The sequence below is a fragment of the Vigna umbellata genome, chromosome 4, assembly GCF_029865625.1.
Source record: "Vigna umbellata cultivar VRB3 chromosome 4, Vumbellata_1.0, whole genome shotgun sequence".
Classification (NCBI taxonomy): Eukaryota; Viridiplantae; Streptophyta; class Magnoliopsida; order Fabales; family Fabaceae; genus Vigna; species Vigna umbellata.
This window is the reverse complement of record NC_142168.1, coordinates 12,708,350-12,724,965: the sequence shown is the minus strand read 5'-3', so window position 1 is coordinate 12,724,965 and position 16,616 is coordinate 12,708,350. Positions and strand designations below refer to the sequence as shown.

Here is a 16,616-nt window from a genome sequence, read left to right as displayed (position 1 = left end):
ACAAATAATTTTTAAACCAGTTTTTTTTATTTTCAAACTAGCTAAGATAGCTGATACTTTATATCAAAATTTGTGAAATTCTCAAGCCATGGTTTTTTAAATTTATGAATTAGAAACCACTTCAAATGTACTCAAAATGGTACTATGATGGTTTGATTGTAGTTAAAACATTTTGAAATTTAACCGTTTCTTTTTAAATTCATGAAAACTCAACACCGAGACCAATTTGTATTCCTATATTCATGGGCAACAATCCACACACCCTTATACATAAAATCCATACACAATCATAAAATCCTATTAGGTAACAGATGCATGATGAAAACATCAAGAATTACATTGATATTTCAAGAAATGTTTAACTGATAAATTATAAAAAAACCACAAAAATGTTGAGAACAATGAAAGAAAATAGCTACAGACGGCTTTCCTTTCGTTACTTCCAAGGTTTAAAGGGAAGGGAAACCGAGGCTCAGCTTTTGCCATGTTGAAATCCAAATGAAGCTCAAATATTTAACATAACAAGATATAGTGCAAAGATGGAAGGACACCTTTCTAAGAGATGTTAGAATACAACATGGACACTCACTCTAGGTTTTATGTCAGACAAGTAACATTCTGTACCGAATTTCCAAATAGGCAAAAAAATCTCATTGTTTTCTTCTAATATTTGTTTAGCCAAACAAACAAGTTTATTCAAGCACAATAATAGGAACTTGCAATAATTAAACTTGTTTGAATACGAATACATAAACAGCAGGAATATGTAAAATATGATTTTGTTCAAGGGAACAAAGGTCAGTGAGACTCAAATTGTGATGTGGAATCCAGATGTAGCTCAAATAATAACAAAGTATGTTACTGGGCAACGATGGACACCTTCGAATGAGATGTTATCCAACAAGATAGAAAACCCATATTTGTTGGATTCACCCTCAGTATATTATGTGCCAGACATGTAACAGTCTCTACCAAATTTCCAAAAAAGGCAGACACCTGACTAGGTCTGGTATTCTAAGTACAAAAATGGAATAAATTGTTTTCATCTAATAATTATTTAGCAATAAATAAATAAACTAAAAATGGTATTCAAAAGCCATAACAGAAGCTTGCAATAATTAAACTTGTTTAAATATGAAGACAAATATAGATTCTAACAGCAGGAATAACGTTTTTGTTGAAAGAAACAAAAATTAGTGAGGGGCAGAAATTGTGATGTAGAATCCAGATGTAGCTCAAATAATAACAAAGTATATTACTGGGCAACGATGAATACCTTCCAAAGAGATGTTATCCAACAAAATAGAAAACTCATATGTTCGATAAACCTTCTGTATATTATGTGCCAGACATACAACAGTCTCTACCAAACTCCAAAAAACGGAAGACACCTGACTATGTCTGATATTCAAAGTTAAAGATGTCACAAACTATATTCCTTTGTTAACTGTTTAGCAACAAAGGAAAAAAAAACTAACACGGGTATTCAGGCATCGTTAGTGAAACTTCAAATAACTAAACTTGTCTGTGAAAATGCATACAACAATGAAAATTTAACAACGAAAATAATATAAGAAAGATTTTGTTGAAGTTAACAGAGAGAGTTAGAGGCAGAAATTGTGATGTGGAATCCAGATGTAGCTCAAATAATAATAAAGTATATTACTGGGCAACGATGGACACCTTTCAAAGAGATGGTATCCAACAAAATAGAAAACTCATATTTGTTGGACTCACTCTCATTATATTATGTGCCAGACATGTAACAGTCTCTACCAAATTCCAAAAAACGGCAGACACCTGACTATGTCTGGTATTCAAAGTTAAAGATGTCACAAACTATATCCCTCTGTTAACTGTTTAGCAACAAAGGAAACAAAAACTAACACGGGTATTCAGGCATTGTTAGTGGAACTTCAAATAACTAAACTTGTCTGTGAAAATGCATACAACAATGAAATTTAACAACGCAAATAATATAAGAAAGATTTTGTTGAAGATAACAGAGAGAGTTAGAGGCAGAAATTGTGATGTGGAATCCAGATGTAGCTCAAATAATAATAAAGTATATTACTGGGCAACGATGGACACCTTTCAAAGAGATGTTATCCAACAAAATAGAAAACTCATATTTGTTGGACTCACTCTCATTATATTATGTGCCAGACATGTAACAGTCTCTACCAAATTCCAAAAAACGGCAGACACCTGACTATGTCTGGTATTCAAAGTTAAAGATGTCACAAACTATATTGCTCTGTTAATTGTTTAGCAACAAAGGAAAAAAAACTAACACGGTATTCAGGCACCATTAGTGGAACTTCAAATAAGTAAACTTGTCTGTAAATATGCATACAACAACGAAATTTAACAACACAAATAACATAAGAACGATTTTGTTGAAAATAACAGAGAGTGAGAGGCAGAAATTGTGATGTGTAATCCAGATGTAGCTCAAATAATAATAAAGTATATTCCTGGGCAACGATGGACACCTTACAAAGAGATGTTATCTAACAACATAGAAAACCCATATTTGTTGGACTCACTCTCGTTATATTATGTCCCAGACATGAACAGTCTCTACCAAATTCTAAAAAACGGCAGTCTATATAGTTGAATACCAGACATAGTCAATAATTAAAGAGAACCCAATATAGTTGCTAACAAAGGAAAAAAAATAACACCGGTATTCAGGCACCATTAGTGGAAATTCAATAATTAAATTTGCTTAACTACATAAAAAAACGGTGAATCCAACAAATTATGTATGAAATGATTGTGTAAAAGGAAGAAAAGTGAGGCAGAAAATGTGATGTAGAATCCAGATGTAGCTCAAATAATAACAAGTGTATTACTGGGCAACGATGGACACCTTCCATAGAGGTGTTATCCAACAACATAGAAAACCCATATTTGTTGGACACACCCTCGGTACTCTATGTCGCAGACAAGTAACAGTCTCTACCAAATAATGGCAGACACCTGACTATGTCTGCATTCAAAATAAAGAAGTCTCCTCAATATAAGAGACTGACCTAGAATATGCCCAAGGGCTGCTTCCAAATTATAATCCAGGAACAAGTCTGCAGTGCCTAACCATTAGATTAGCCTATATTTCTATATTCGACTACATGAGTAAAACCATGATAGATTCATCAACAAAATTTACAATTACCAACCACCAACTTACATGACAATAGATAACAGGTAATAATCAACATGCTAGTATCCGGACAGAAATTAATATCTGTGGTATGGAATAAAGAAAAGGAGAGTGATCAGACCTTGGAAACATTGGAGTCAGAAATCCCCCCAGCTCTGCTTTTCAAGCTAAACTTAAACTTCCATACAATGATTGTTAGAAAGTGGTGGTAGATGAAAATAATGATTCATGGGAAAATTTATAGAATTGTTTGGAGTTTAAATTAATGAAAATGAAGAGTCATGAGTGAAAACTTGCCCGTCTAGAATTACAAAATTTGGTATATAGAGGATATTTTTGTTAAACAATATTTTGACGAGTTCAAGAAATTTCATGAAAAGGTTTCACAAGTGGTGATTCAAATTCTGTGCCAAAAGGTACCAAATATTTAACTTTAATCCTGTAAGAAAAGATAAACAAACTCTAACATTGTACAAAACTTAACGCAGAAAATCAGCAGAATAAATTAATATAAATTAATCCAGATGTGGACCACAAAGATATAGAATTTCAAGGGGACAATTGCTTTCGTATGAAATATATAATAACATATTACAATGGTAATAATGATAAACCAAGAAAGAAGGCAATCAATCAGAGAATAATTATACCAGCATAAACCCTAATTCATATAAATGTACTCAACTCAAAATTGAATTAACAGCCGTTAATACATATGGAGAACAAAAAGTCCTAAAATAGGGACATATAGAAGAACTATCTTAAAAAAAAAGTATTACAACTTAGATTATACCAATCTTGTTGGCTACATCCAAGGCATCATAATCTGCAGTCAACCTAACATAGGCCTTCTTAGTTCCGTCTGGCCTGCAAGCGAAAAGGTATTTGTTAAAGAATAAAAAAGAAATCACACTGCTAAATACAAAATTCTACCTACGCTAATCACTGTAGACTAAGCAACTGGTCCACTTTCACTACATAAGGTTGTTTTTAATAACTCAAATTTGCATGTAGCAGATCAGAGACATTGTCAATTTGTATTCCAATTACCTGATTAATGTGTTTACTTTCTTGGCCTGAATGTCGTACATCTTCTTCACAGCATCTTTAATCTTCTTTTTGTCAGCACGGAGATCAACAATAAAAACCAGTGTATTGTTATCCTCGATTTTCTTCATTGCAGATTCGGTAGTTAAAGGAAATTTAAGTATCTGATAATGGTCCAACTTGTTTCTGGGCGGAGCACTAATGCGAGGATACTTAGGGTTCCTGTCCTTTTTCAATGTCTTTGGCCGGTGAAATGTAACTGATGTCCTGATCTTTTTGGTTTTCTTAAACACTTGGCCACCAGACTTGACGGCCTTAGCCGTCTTCAAGGCCTGAGTTTTGGGATCAGCCTTTTTAGCATTGACCACTGCTCAAGGAAAAAAAAAAGTTAATTAGATCATTACCACAAAACCAGTATTGAAGAAATGGACAATAAGATAACAATACAAGACTCACCCTTAGTAGGAGCCATATCAATCACTCACCAACAATTCTCACAACCTCCTGCAAACACACATAATTACACTAAATTGCATTAGCAGATTGAAACATATAAACCCTAAACACATTCATAAAAATAAAAAAAAAATACTCAAAACACAAGATCCGGAGAGGGAAGACTTAGTAGAAACACTTGAATCTAATTAAATAATAGATTCAAAACCTTGAAAATCAGAGGGTTGCAGAAGCAGAAACCAAAATTAGGGTTTAGGGTTGAACAGCTGAAGTTAAAGGAAGAATAGGGATGGTTTATATAGAACTCAAACTTAGAGGAACCACCTTTTTCAAGCCCAATATCCGAAGCCCATATAACTTGTGCATAAGGTTTTCAAGATGGGCCCAATATCCTAAGCCCATATAACTTGTGCATAGGGTTTTCAAGATGGGTCGGTAAGAGAAACAAAACATAAATTGGCACGGTATAATTTATTTAGTTAAGTTTCAATAAAAAAATAATTATATCTAAAATATGAGTAATTATCTTTTTTTTAATTTACAGGGAGTTTCAAGTTGCATTTTCGTTTTTTTTACTATAATTTAATTTATTTTTTAATTGGTGCCTTTGAAAATTTTATATTTTAATTTTAAAATATTATTAGAAATAGAACAGGTAAATAATTACATAAAAAACTATTGTGAAATAAAAAATAATGCGGTTACCATAATTTTATTATATCTTTTTTACTTCAAAATATCATTAATTCATATGTCATGATTTGTTAGCATAAATATTTGTATAATGCAAATCAGTATATGATTTAGTGATAATATATAACATATTTACGCTGTAAAGGAACTTAAATTATATTAAATGTCATATTTATGTTTAATTTAGTCTATTTTTTTTATAAAAGATAAAAATTAGTAAAAAGAATTGGCGATTATAAGATATATTTGTCAAAAGGTAATGTCGTACAATAAATATCGAATTAATTCATGTGATTGTCTAATTGAAAAAACAATTACTTGAGTTGTTCAACTGTTTTTTTTAATGTTTAATTAAATTTTATTTTATTTTTAATTTGGTTCTTTCATCTGAATGACATACAGAAAAAATAACATTGAAAGACGTATAGGGAGCATTGTCTATATTCGTTATTATATAGTTTTATTCATTGCAAAATTGCTTGGTATTTCTATATCTCTAAATAGTTTAAATAGAATATAATTACCCTGTTTATATAAAACAAATAAATTATGTTGCTTAATTAAATTACATATTTAGAAAACTAATTTCATTCACTGAAAATATATTTATTATTTGAATTAACATTTTTTTTATTTTACACATTCAACTAATTAAAGTAAGCAGTAAAAGAGACCAACAAAAATTTCAAAGATCTTTAAAACAAGAGAGATTTTTTTCGGCAAGGAATAAAATCGAACATAAACTTGTTTGATTTAAAAGTTCAAAACATTTCTTTAATAACATTTATGTGAAAATGTGGGTTAGGAAAGAAAACAAATTTTAATGCTAACTTGCTTACATTATGATAAAATATGTTCATTACATTCCACATTCATTATTTTTGTTTTAATACGATGGTTTTCTAATTAAAATGGTCATTGAATTCACATTTCATTCATATTCAAAGAACATACATAGCACAAACATTCATTGAATTCAGTTTGTTAAACATGTTTGATCATTGAAAGTGACAAGCATAACATTTTCACCATAGTGATGAATCATACAAGAATGTTGGTAAATATATTTTATTGAGAACATCTATATCACTCAGCTATGGTTTGAATTTAGAAATTCTTAATGGCGTATTTGTTCACATATAAGCAAATAAACTACAGCCTAACATTTTCCGCATTGAGAGAAAGAGAGCTGCTAAGAAGGAATTGTTCTTGTATAAATAACATGAGAGAAATTGAAAGAAATTTGAGTATGTTTAACATAAATTTCTAGGTTGAGGGTGTTAAAAAGCACTGTACAATCAGCCGAGCTACAATTCACTTGGCATGGGGGCAACCTCCTGCAAGTAACATCTACCAAAACTCAGTTTATATCACAGATTATGTATTATTGCTATAAGATCAGAATTAGGAAAAAGAAACAAAGAAAAGAATATGGATTACCTCACTGGATCTCTTTTCACAGGGAAGATCAATTAGAGCCTGAAAACTTGCCATACATAGAGATAGCTGCAGATGCTGAAAATGTTATAGAAGCTACTTGAACCAAGGATTCTCCTAGTCTCATTTGAGCTACAATGACCTGAGTAAAGCAAGGAACTCTGAAGGTTCCTCATTCTCTTTAACAATCTATTCACAGAACAGAACATCATGAGAATGCAAAATATTGGGACAATCCACCATAGTGCATAAAGCTCAATTCATTCTTTCATGAAAAAGGAAAAAATAAAATAAAATATATATATATATATATATATATATATATATATATATAGAAGATATATCACAAATCAACAAATACTATCAACGCAAGATTGGGGTGATTTATTGACCATAAATTTGGCATCATGGGAAACAAAAAAGTAATGGTTTGAAGTTCAAAGTCAAATGCTTCACGAAAAAACTGAGGGATAAAATGCTATTGATGCAAACAGGAGAAGGGTGGGAAATAAAGGATAAAACATATAACACTAAGGGAAACAGGTAATTGGAGGAGATGGATTTCAAGGAAAATCACTATCGCAAGAAACGAAATAGGATACCATTGTATCTGCTGATCCTAGCAAGAGTAAGTTTTCCAATAAAAAAGGAAGAAACCACTTATATAAGGTTTGTAAATAATAAGCACATCACAACAGCTGGCCCCACAAAAAATCATATAATGAGCTTGTCACATTCAATGATCTGGAGTTCACTTAAACTCCCATTTATCTGAGTTCCAAAGGAAGAAGAAAATCCAACCATCAGCTCCACCCAGCAACGCTGCAATTAAAACAGCATTTTCTTTCTTCTAAATTGATTATTCTTCTTGCTAAAGAGCTAAAAATATAGATGATGTACATCTTGTTTTCAGCATATCATTAAGAATGTTTCCAACCAAAAAATAATAATGAGACTAAAGAGACCAAATAAGCAACACAATCTGTGGCTACTATGTTTTAGTCTAGAATAGAAACAAAAGAAAGAAAAAACTAAATAAAAGAATGTTTGTATTGCACAATTTGAACAAAATGTCAGTGGAATACATACCTTGATGGCTGTACTCTTCGGCAAACTAAACCGATCAAGGAGATCACATCCAATTTGATTCCAGTCAACAGCTCCTAAACAATCTAACTGTATATCAACATCCAAGTGAACCTGTGAAGCGTCACAATTGAAAGACTTCCCTACCCAAATATATAGCATGTTCCCTGCGTGTAAGTGCATACTGGGAGAGAATATGACAAAAGCAGCTTTAGAATCCAAATGATCTGTACCAAATGTCTCAACCTTTTCTAAACTGGGCCAGTGATATACCGAAGTCTGTGCGACATTAAACTGCGCCAAGCCACTCTCATTGGCTCCCTTCAATGCTGCAGACTGACCAAGCACTGCGTCTTCTACTGAGGAACTATCTATCAAAGGCTCAACAGAGTTCCGAACAAGTGATGATTCCTTGAGGTGCGTGCGGTCAACAATGCTTGGAGATAGTGCTAGCTCACACTTTTGAAATGAATTCAGCACTCCCTCCTTGGCATGCTTGTTAGACTCACAAAAATAATCTTTACTGTCTGATTGTTGCAAATAGCTAACATTGCCATTAACAACAATGTCATATTCTTGACTGTTATGAAAGGTAGGTGGCTCATCCATTACTTGTTTCTTATCATTCTTCAGTGGCAACTTCAAAGATTTTGACAGACTACCTCTGCGTTCAGCAAGGGAAGTTGATGGTTTCTTCAATGGTAAAGAGGCTGACTGAGACCAGGGATGTGATAACTTGACACCAAGGATATCTGTACTGTTAGAAACTGCTTTAGAAGTAGAATTTGAAGAGATTGACAAATTAGAAAAACTAGACAAAGAAGAAGATACGGGGATAGGGGTAAAAACCACAGAGGAAGAATCTGGGGATACTTCAGACAAAAACTTAGAATGAGTGCTAGAATCAGAAGAAACGGAATCTGGAGAAACATAAGACGGTGAAGAGGATGATGATATAGACGATGACGATGATGAAAGGGATGAGGATGGAGACAAGTTTGCTGATGTATGAATACACAACATGGAATCTGAATAAACCCTGGGAAAGGATAACCTAGGGGTGGAAACAAACTCCTTCATATTAGCAGAGGCAACTTTACGCCTTAAAGCACTCCAACTACTCTCTCTTGCAGGCAGATGGGTTTCATGTTCATTCTCCGATGACGCAAAGGGAGGCACAAATCCTCCTGTGATTGCTTTTTTGAAAACTTCATAATCAACATCATATGCTTCCACTCTCCTCTCACCAGGAGAAACTTTACTAGTTAAGTTTCCATCTTCTACTCTATTGCCAGATTTGTCCATCAAAGGCAGAAAATTCGAAAAAGCATCCCAGAAGTAAGCCGGTTCCTCGCCTTCCTTAATCATCACAATTGGCCCTTGCACCTTCTCATACCGAACAATCTGGCCAACAGCCCCTCTGGCGTCCCTCTCCATGATGGCCTCACAGTTCTTACCAATCCAAACATATATTGCCGAAGGAATGTGCACAATAAACGCGCCTCTGGAGTCCAATGCAGCTGACGAAGGATCCATCAACATTTTGGGAACAAGATGTAAAGGATCATACGGGGAGTGTGGAGCAATCCTGTAAATCCTCAGCAAAGAGCTAGGACTAAGAGGGAACGCGTGGACCCTTTTCTGACACTGCAACAACTGGCAAGCGAACCCCATATTCGGATCAGCAATCCCTCTTGCAGCCTTCACAAACTGAAAAGCATCATCAAAACTTTGTCCCTCCCTCCACATAAGGTAAGCAATCACCAGAGATGTAGACCGAGACACCCCTTGACAACAGTGCACAAACACCCTCCCACCTTGTTCCCTAACATCCTCAAAGTAGTCAAACACATCATACAAGATACTAGTAATGTCCTCGGAGGGACTATCCTGCAGCCACAAAGTCCTATACACAAAATCAGCCTTAAAGTACTCAGGACACACAAACCCCACACAATTCAACACATGAGTGATACCATTATGCTTCAAAATGTCCCTATCCCTAGCAACAGCATCACCACCAAGGTACACATGATCAGCAACTTTTGAACACTCCTTGTCAAAAAATGCAATCTTATCCCTCTTCACAAGCCCACCATTGTTACTCCTACTATGATCAGGGTTGCTATGCTGAATGGAAGACAAATCAAGTTTCAACCTTTCACCATTGCTACCATTACCTCTCCCTCCAGGGGTGGTGGGCGGCTGCGGCCACTCGCCGATGTCGTCGGAGCCCGCCTTCGGCCACTCATCAAGACTCCGCCGAGCGATAGACAGCGGCTGCAGCGGCGGCAAGCAAGACCGCGCCTTACAATTCTGCTGCGACCGAGGCGTGAGTGGCGGCGGAGGGAACCGCCGGTTCTCTCTGTGAGGACCTTCTGCGCTGCCAGAATCCGCGAAACCCTTACCCGCCTCGCCGGAAGAGGCGTTCCCGGCGGCGGTACGGGAAGATGACCACGACGCCGACCGCCAGAACATTTTCCGGGAGGCGGAGAGGTGACCCGCGTCGTCGTTCCCCACCATGCCCACTTCGCAGAGAATAAAAAAATTCGAATTTTGTGCAAAACCCACGAAAGATTGGAAGAGCCCTAGGCACCTAGGTTTTCTGGGTCCCGGTTAAACACCGCGCATTGAACGCAATCGGAAAATTCGAAGCCGCGTAGGGTTAACCATTTGAGCAAAGAGAGAGGAACCCACGAGGAGGAAAAGAGAGAGTGACGCAACGAAAGCGCGTCTGAATCTTGAAGTGAAAAAAGTGAGAAGAAGGGTATGGGAAATTGAAGGAAAGATGAAATTTTTATGCAGAGATTAACCTTTGTGGGGTTTGAGAGGTTGATTGGGAATTGATTTGAAAAGAGAGATTGGGATTTAGGATTTGGGCAAAGAGAGAAAGATATATTTGAGTTGTTGTTGTTGTTGTTGAGAGCATGAAGAAGAGAAGAAGAGAAGTGGTTGATAGGAGGGAAGAGAAGGGTAAGTACATAGATATAGTATTTTGTATTGAGTGGGGATAGTCCTTTCTACATTTATGCCATCTCATGCTTTATTTGTGTTTGGGGTTTTCTCATTTTTATTTTTTAATTTTATTGTAAAAAATAAAAATAAAAATTAACAAGAAATATGATCATGCCAAAAACACAAAAAAGAGACCAACCAAGACTTGGATAAGCATGATCAACATTTGATTCAAACATGACCATTTACCACACAGGGAAACAAAAAACAAATTATCAGTCAATAATAATATTTTTAATGCCCTGTCAACTATGCATACATTTATTTATTTATTTACTTTTTTTTTCCACACTCCATTAATTTTTTTCTTTGGAATATTAATTTTAACTCATAAACACTTCACTGTTAATAATTTTTCTATTCATTGCAATACGTTTCACTTATATTCAATTAGTTGTCATTTCGGGGAAAGAACTTCAACTTTCCATATGTTTTAATTCTTTCATCAAACACACACAAAAAAAAAAAAAAAAAAAAAAAAACTCCTTTATAATTTAAACACTGGAAATATAATTTGATTTGTCAGAAGTTGATCATTATTATATTTATTTATCTTTGTCTATGGAAGTTAATTGACAACTCATTTAAAATTTAACTGATTTTACTTTCTTTTTAAATCTTAAATAATTTTGACTTATTTTAATTTAAAATTTAATAAGCATTTTTATACTAAGTAATAATCTACAAATATAAATATGATTTTTCTTAGTTAACAATTATTAAATATTCCCATGTCAATAATAATGCATGGTCTCAATTAAATTTAGTCAACACCATAGGTGACGAATTATTTTTATTTATATGGAAGGATAATTTTAAAAGAAAAATAAAAGTTAAACTTATCAGTTATGTTTAAAAATATAACTTAAAATTTTAATTATTTATACAAAAATATATTTTTTATAATATTTTTGTCTATATTTTTACATTCTATTTGAGTTTATAAAATTGTTTGTCAGTCTTGAATAAGTTTCATTAGATAAGAAGTAATAATATCTCAGAACTTTTCTTTTCATATTAACATTTTATTTTAGGGTAAATTTTTTTGTTACTTAAACTCTTATTCTGTTTTTCTCCTTTTTTTTCATTTGTGGGTATCATGAAGCTTTACAAGTAAATATTGCTATTAAATTATTATACAACATGTATGTAAGTAAATATGAATTATAGATATGAATTATTAAATTATGGATAAATATTAAATTATACAATATAATTTAAGTTATTAAATTATTATAGATTTGTATGTAAGTAAATATTAAATTATATATATGAATTATATTTTTAACTTGATTTGTATGTAATTAAATATGAATTATAGATATGAATTATAGATTTGTGTAAGTATTAAATTAAGAAACTTAATTAAATATTCCAAGTTAAATAAATAAATGTGTCATGAGAGTCAAATATAAAATACCACTAAACAAACTATTGAAACAGTGAAACCATTGTACCTAGTCGTGGACTCAAGAACTATTATTTATGATGATATTATCCGAGTATTGAATGAAAGTTTATTTACATTATACTCGAGTTAGTAAAAAATTAAAGAAAAACAATACTATATAAAGAGTTATAATGATAACGAGATAGTATTCCATCTAGTGAAATATTATTAAATATTTTTTAATAGAATAATTAGTTACATTATAAAAATAAAAAATATTCATTTTGCAAAATTGTTTTGATTCACATCACATTGAAAATAAAATAGTAAAAAGTTCTGGATATTTCAAATTTTCTAACTATCTTATTTATAATTTATTTATAAGATTATTATATGACTTTATTATGTCAAAAGCGGTATTGTCAAACAATAATTGTTAAATAAATAAAGTATTATTATACATTACTTTTAATCTAAAATTTCAAAGCACTGATATATATTTCATCTTATATGGTGTGTAATTTTATGATTTTGATCTGGCAAAATTTAAACTTACAATTAGATTATTATTATTATTATTATTATTATTATTATTATTATTATTATTATTATTATTATTATTATATATTTTTTAACAATGACATAGAAAGTTGTTAAAGCTTAATATGTAGTTACTTGTGCATTAGTTTTAATTATTATATATTTATTTTAATATTTAGTTAATCCTTGAATTTTATTTGTGTTTATAATTACAGAGATCGTGTTTTAACATAAATTTCTATCACACAACATAACATCTAGATGTAGAAGAAACTTGTAAATGTTCCATAATATTTTTATTATGTTACTTATTTTAGTTTTAATTAAATATTTGTAGTGTGGGTAAGACCCATGAAAAATACCTATCTTAATAGTAATAATTTTATTACTAGATTTCTTTGTGAATGGAAAATATAATAAGTTTATGTAATTAAAAAATAAAATGTGAAAAGCTAAATAAGAAATTTTTGTAGTTTAATTGGTAGAAAATTGTGGTGATTTCAAGAATATGGATTCAAACTCTTTTCTATCTTTTTCTAAAAAAAAATTAAAAAAAATTAAAATATTGATAGTGGATTAAACTAAAGCACTCAGATTATTGAGGGATCCAATATGTCAAGTAGTGATTAAAATATTAATATAATAAATAATATTAAAAAAATAAATAATATTAAAAAAATTGGTGAATAGTAAAATTTTTGGACTATAAATAGCCATGAGAGGGGAGACTATTGTGCACAAAGAGAGGAAGAATCAAATGAGAAAGCTTGAGAAATAGAGAAGAAAGAGTTAGGAAGAAATTTTTAATTGCAAGAAGAGTAGAGGTTCTTGAGGGTTTTCGGGGAAACAAATTATGAACAAGAGATTAAGTCTAGAATAGAGGTAGGGGAGTTAACCTTTCTAAGCTTTTATATTATGATTTAGTATTGTTTATTACTATTCATGTCTTGAAATTCTGTGTGAATACTGTTAATGAAAAACATATGTGCTTGTTATATATCTATCTATATTGAATTTCTGTGTTGATATTATATGTTGTTGTTTTGAATCTGTAAATAAGAAATTTGTTAAAACTAGTTGAGGAACACTTTGGCTAAGGAAAGACTTGATACTTAAGTTGTCCATTGCGACGCACCTCTCTTTCTTGGAAGTCTACTCAACAAGTTTTTAACTTAAATCTTGTTGAACAGATTGAGTACTGTTAAATTATTGTGCAATATATCTCGTTGGAATGAAAATGTCTGATGGATTCATGTTATTGTGGTAGATATGGAATTATGAATTATAATTTTGATGGTAGGATAGAGGAATCTTAAAAACCGGAGTTGGTACATCCCTGATCATAGAGTTGCCCTGGTCAAATCCAGTAAGTTGTGACTAGTCATATGTATTGGCGTTTATGGTGAGTTTGATTCGTCAAACATTTGATTCTTCTTCGGTGACCATTTATGGTGATATTTTAGTATTGTTAATTTATTGTGATATATTCATTTTGTATGATTTTTGCGATGATTGGATTTTATTATATTGGATTTGAATTCATGCATCTGAACATGATATGAGTATTATGGGGAGATTTTGTAAAGGTATAATGTGAGTTGAGGAATATGAGTATGGTACCAGTCTCGCGGAGAGATTCAGTAATGATATGGTATTTGTGTATGTGTTGATGTTGAGGGTCCTGTAGTTGGAGGTTATCCTAATACTCTAATAATCACCCAGTCTCAAGTAGAGAAGGATGAATTATGTGGTGAGAGGGGCAGGAGGTCCTGATCTATGTGTCGGTTTTGGACATAGTGTTGAGGACTAACCTTGTGGATGGTATGGAGTATTTTGGAAGTGTATTTGTAAGAGGAAGTAGAAGGCATCACAAGTGCATAACCTCCCGTGACCGCTCATCAACATATAATCGGAATGAGTATCTATTGGGTATTGTGGAATGAGTGTCTATTGGGTATTGTAGAATGAGTGTCTATTGAGTATTGTGGAACGAGTGTCTATTAAGTATTGTGGGATGAATGTCTATTAGTAATTGTGGTATTGTGTGATGAGTATCTATGATGTGATTGTTGTATGATGGTATGAGTATCTATGATGCGATTGTTGTATGATGGTATGAGGGTGTCTGACATAATTATTATATGAGGTTTGTTGAGTGTATCAAAGTAATGGATGAGTATCTATGATGCGATTGTTGTATGATGGTATGAGGGTGTCTGACATAATTATTATATGAGGTTTGTTGAGTGTATCAAAGTAATTAGCCATGTTTTATAAATGATTGGTTGCATGTTAGCTTACCCTACTTGTTTGTGTTTGTGTATGTGCGATGATCGTATAATTCGTTATACGGGAGCAGATGGAGGAATGTCGTCTGATTCAGTGCCAATGAAGAAAGAGATAGAAGAATAAATTAGAAGAATTCGAGTTATATTTATGAGTTTATAGTTGAAATTTGAGTTTAAAACACACACACACACACACACACACACACACACACACACACACACACACACACACACACACACACACACACACACACACACACACACACACACACACACACAGATATATATATATATATATATATATATATATATATATATATATATATATATATATATATATATACACCACAATCACAAGTAACATTTTAAGGGTCGTATTTTAACGAAACTCGCTTATCTGAATAATTTTTGAAGACTTTCGGTATAGGATCCGGTCACCAAGATAAATCATCGGTTCTGATACCATTATTGGGTATATCAAGGAGGAGGTTTTTCTGTGGGTTAAACAAACACCGATAACATTCTGAACCAACTATATAAGGGATCGACACCACTCTTTACCTAAAACCTTAAAGCAATGGGTTAACGAGTCTTTCATCTTTATATATTGTTCTACTTTCTCATTTTTATCCAATATAGGACGTAGACTCACTTTTGGATTCCCAACATATATATATACACATATAAAAAGTGAAGATATAGTATATAATTTTTATGTTTTAATGAACTTATTTGGGTATTACAACATATATTGATTAAGTATTTTAGTGAAAAAGAACTAATATTTAATCATGCATTCTATAAAAAAAAAACAATAAATTTTGGAGGAGAGATTGAGACCTAAGAAAACTTGATAACTATAGTGGCAATAAATTGAATGTGTGACTATTTCCACTCAAGGAAAAGGGAAAAAAACAAAATCAGTCAATAATTTGTTTCATGTCTTTTATGCTTTACAAAGAATAAATTAAATACGAGATGTGAAGTATATGTATGTAAATATTATTTTTATTTTCATGGTGGAATTAAAAATTCCTTTTTATCTCGTATGGGTTTGTTCCACTGTATATAAAAAAAAGTTAAAGTTTTAAATGTTTTAATTGTGTTACGTACAAACAATTTAATGCATTTATGAAACCACTATTAAAATATTGTCACGAGTGGATAAAAAAGTCACACTCAAGAATTTAATCACTGTTTTTTTTTTTCATCTTCTATCTTTATTTTTTGTTTTACACCTAACGTCAATTACATATTATTACTTGTTAGACATAAAAAAAATTCCATAAATAATTGCCATCATAAAAAAACATAATGATATTATCAAAAAATAAAATTAAGATTAAAGAGTTATATATATTTATTTATTGGTTTGTAGTTTAAGATATAAGATATAAGATTTAAGATTTAAGATTAAATAAGAAAATAACAAAGTTGCAATCAATAAAGACAAAAATAGCATATTTTAGGAATGAAAAATAAAAAAGTAATGTATTTA

At 31.9% G+C, this 16,616-nt stretch overlaps 2 protein-coding genes across 4 annotated transcripts; both read right to left on the bottom strand.

Moving 5' to 3' along the window:
- Nucleotides 1–3,787: 3,787 nt before the first annotated feature.
- LOC124838932 (large ribosomal subunit protein uL23-like) lies at nucleotides 3,788–4,967 on the bottom strand. The gene is made up of 4 exons (XM_047314663.2): nucleotides 4,878–4,967; nucleotides 4,670–4,717; nucleotides 4,217–4,580; nucleotides 3,788–4,033 (listed from the first exon to the last, which is right to left on the bottom strand). The coding sequence occupies exons 2-4, from the start codon at nucleotides 4,683–4,685 to the stop codon at nucleotides 3,949–3,951; spliced, it is 465 nt and encodes a 154-aa protein (XP_047170619.1). The 5' UTR covers nucleotides 4,686–4,717; nucleotides 4,878–4,967; the 3' UTR covers nucleotides 3,788–3,948.
- A 1,449-nt stretch (nucleotides 4,968–6,416) lies between these two features.
- On the bottom strand, nucleotides 6,417–10,876 carry MKP1 (mitogen-activated protein kinase phosphatase 1). 3 transcript variants are annotated; one of them, XM_047314661.2, is made up of 4 exons: nucleotides 8,159–10,876; nucleotides 7,889–8,069; nucleotides 6,803–6,988; nucleotides 6,417–6,712 (listed from the first exon to the last, which is right to left on the bottom strand). In XM_047314661.2, exons 1-2 carry the CDS (start codon nucleotides 10,406–10,408, stop codon nucleotides 8,010–8,012), a joined length of 2,310 nt encoding a protein of 769 aa, XP_047170617.2. In that variant the 5' UTR covers nucleotides 10,409–10,876; the 3' UTR covers nucleotides 6,417–6,712; nucleotides 6,803–6,988; nucleotides 7,889–8,009. The 3 variants fall into 3 exon arrangements, with proteins under 3 accessions (XP_047170617.2, XP_047170616.2, XP_047170615.2); XM_047314660.2 differs by having other exon boundaries at nucleotides 7,889–10,872; XM_047314659.2 differs by having other exon boundaries at nucleotides 6,417–6,699; nucleotides 7,889–10,872.
- Nucleotides 10,877–16,616: the final 5,740 nt, after the last annotated feature.

Bases quoted from the DNA above. Each gene is read 5' to 3' on its own strand.
- MKP1 (XM_047314660.2), bottom strand. From the start codon at position 10,408: ATGGTGGGGAACGACGACGCGGGTCACCTCTCCGCCTCCCGGAAAATG. The intron at 6,989-7,888 runs GTATGTATTCCA...TTCTGTGAATAG, and splicing joins CGAAGAGTACAGCCATCAAG to ATTGTTAAAGAGAATGAGGA.
- LOC124838932 (XM_047314663.2), bottom strand. The intron at 4,034-4,216 runs GTAATTGGAATA...TTTCGCTTGCAG, and splicing joins AAAGTAAACACATTAATCAG to GCCAGACGGAACTAAGAAGG.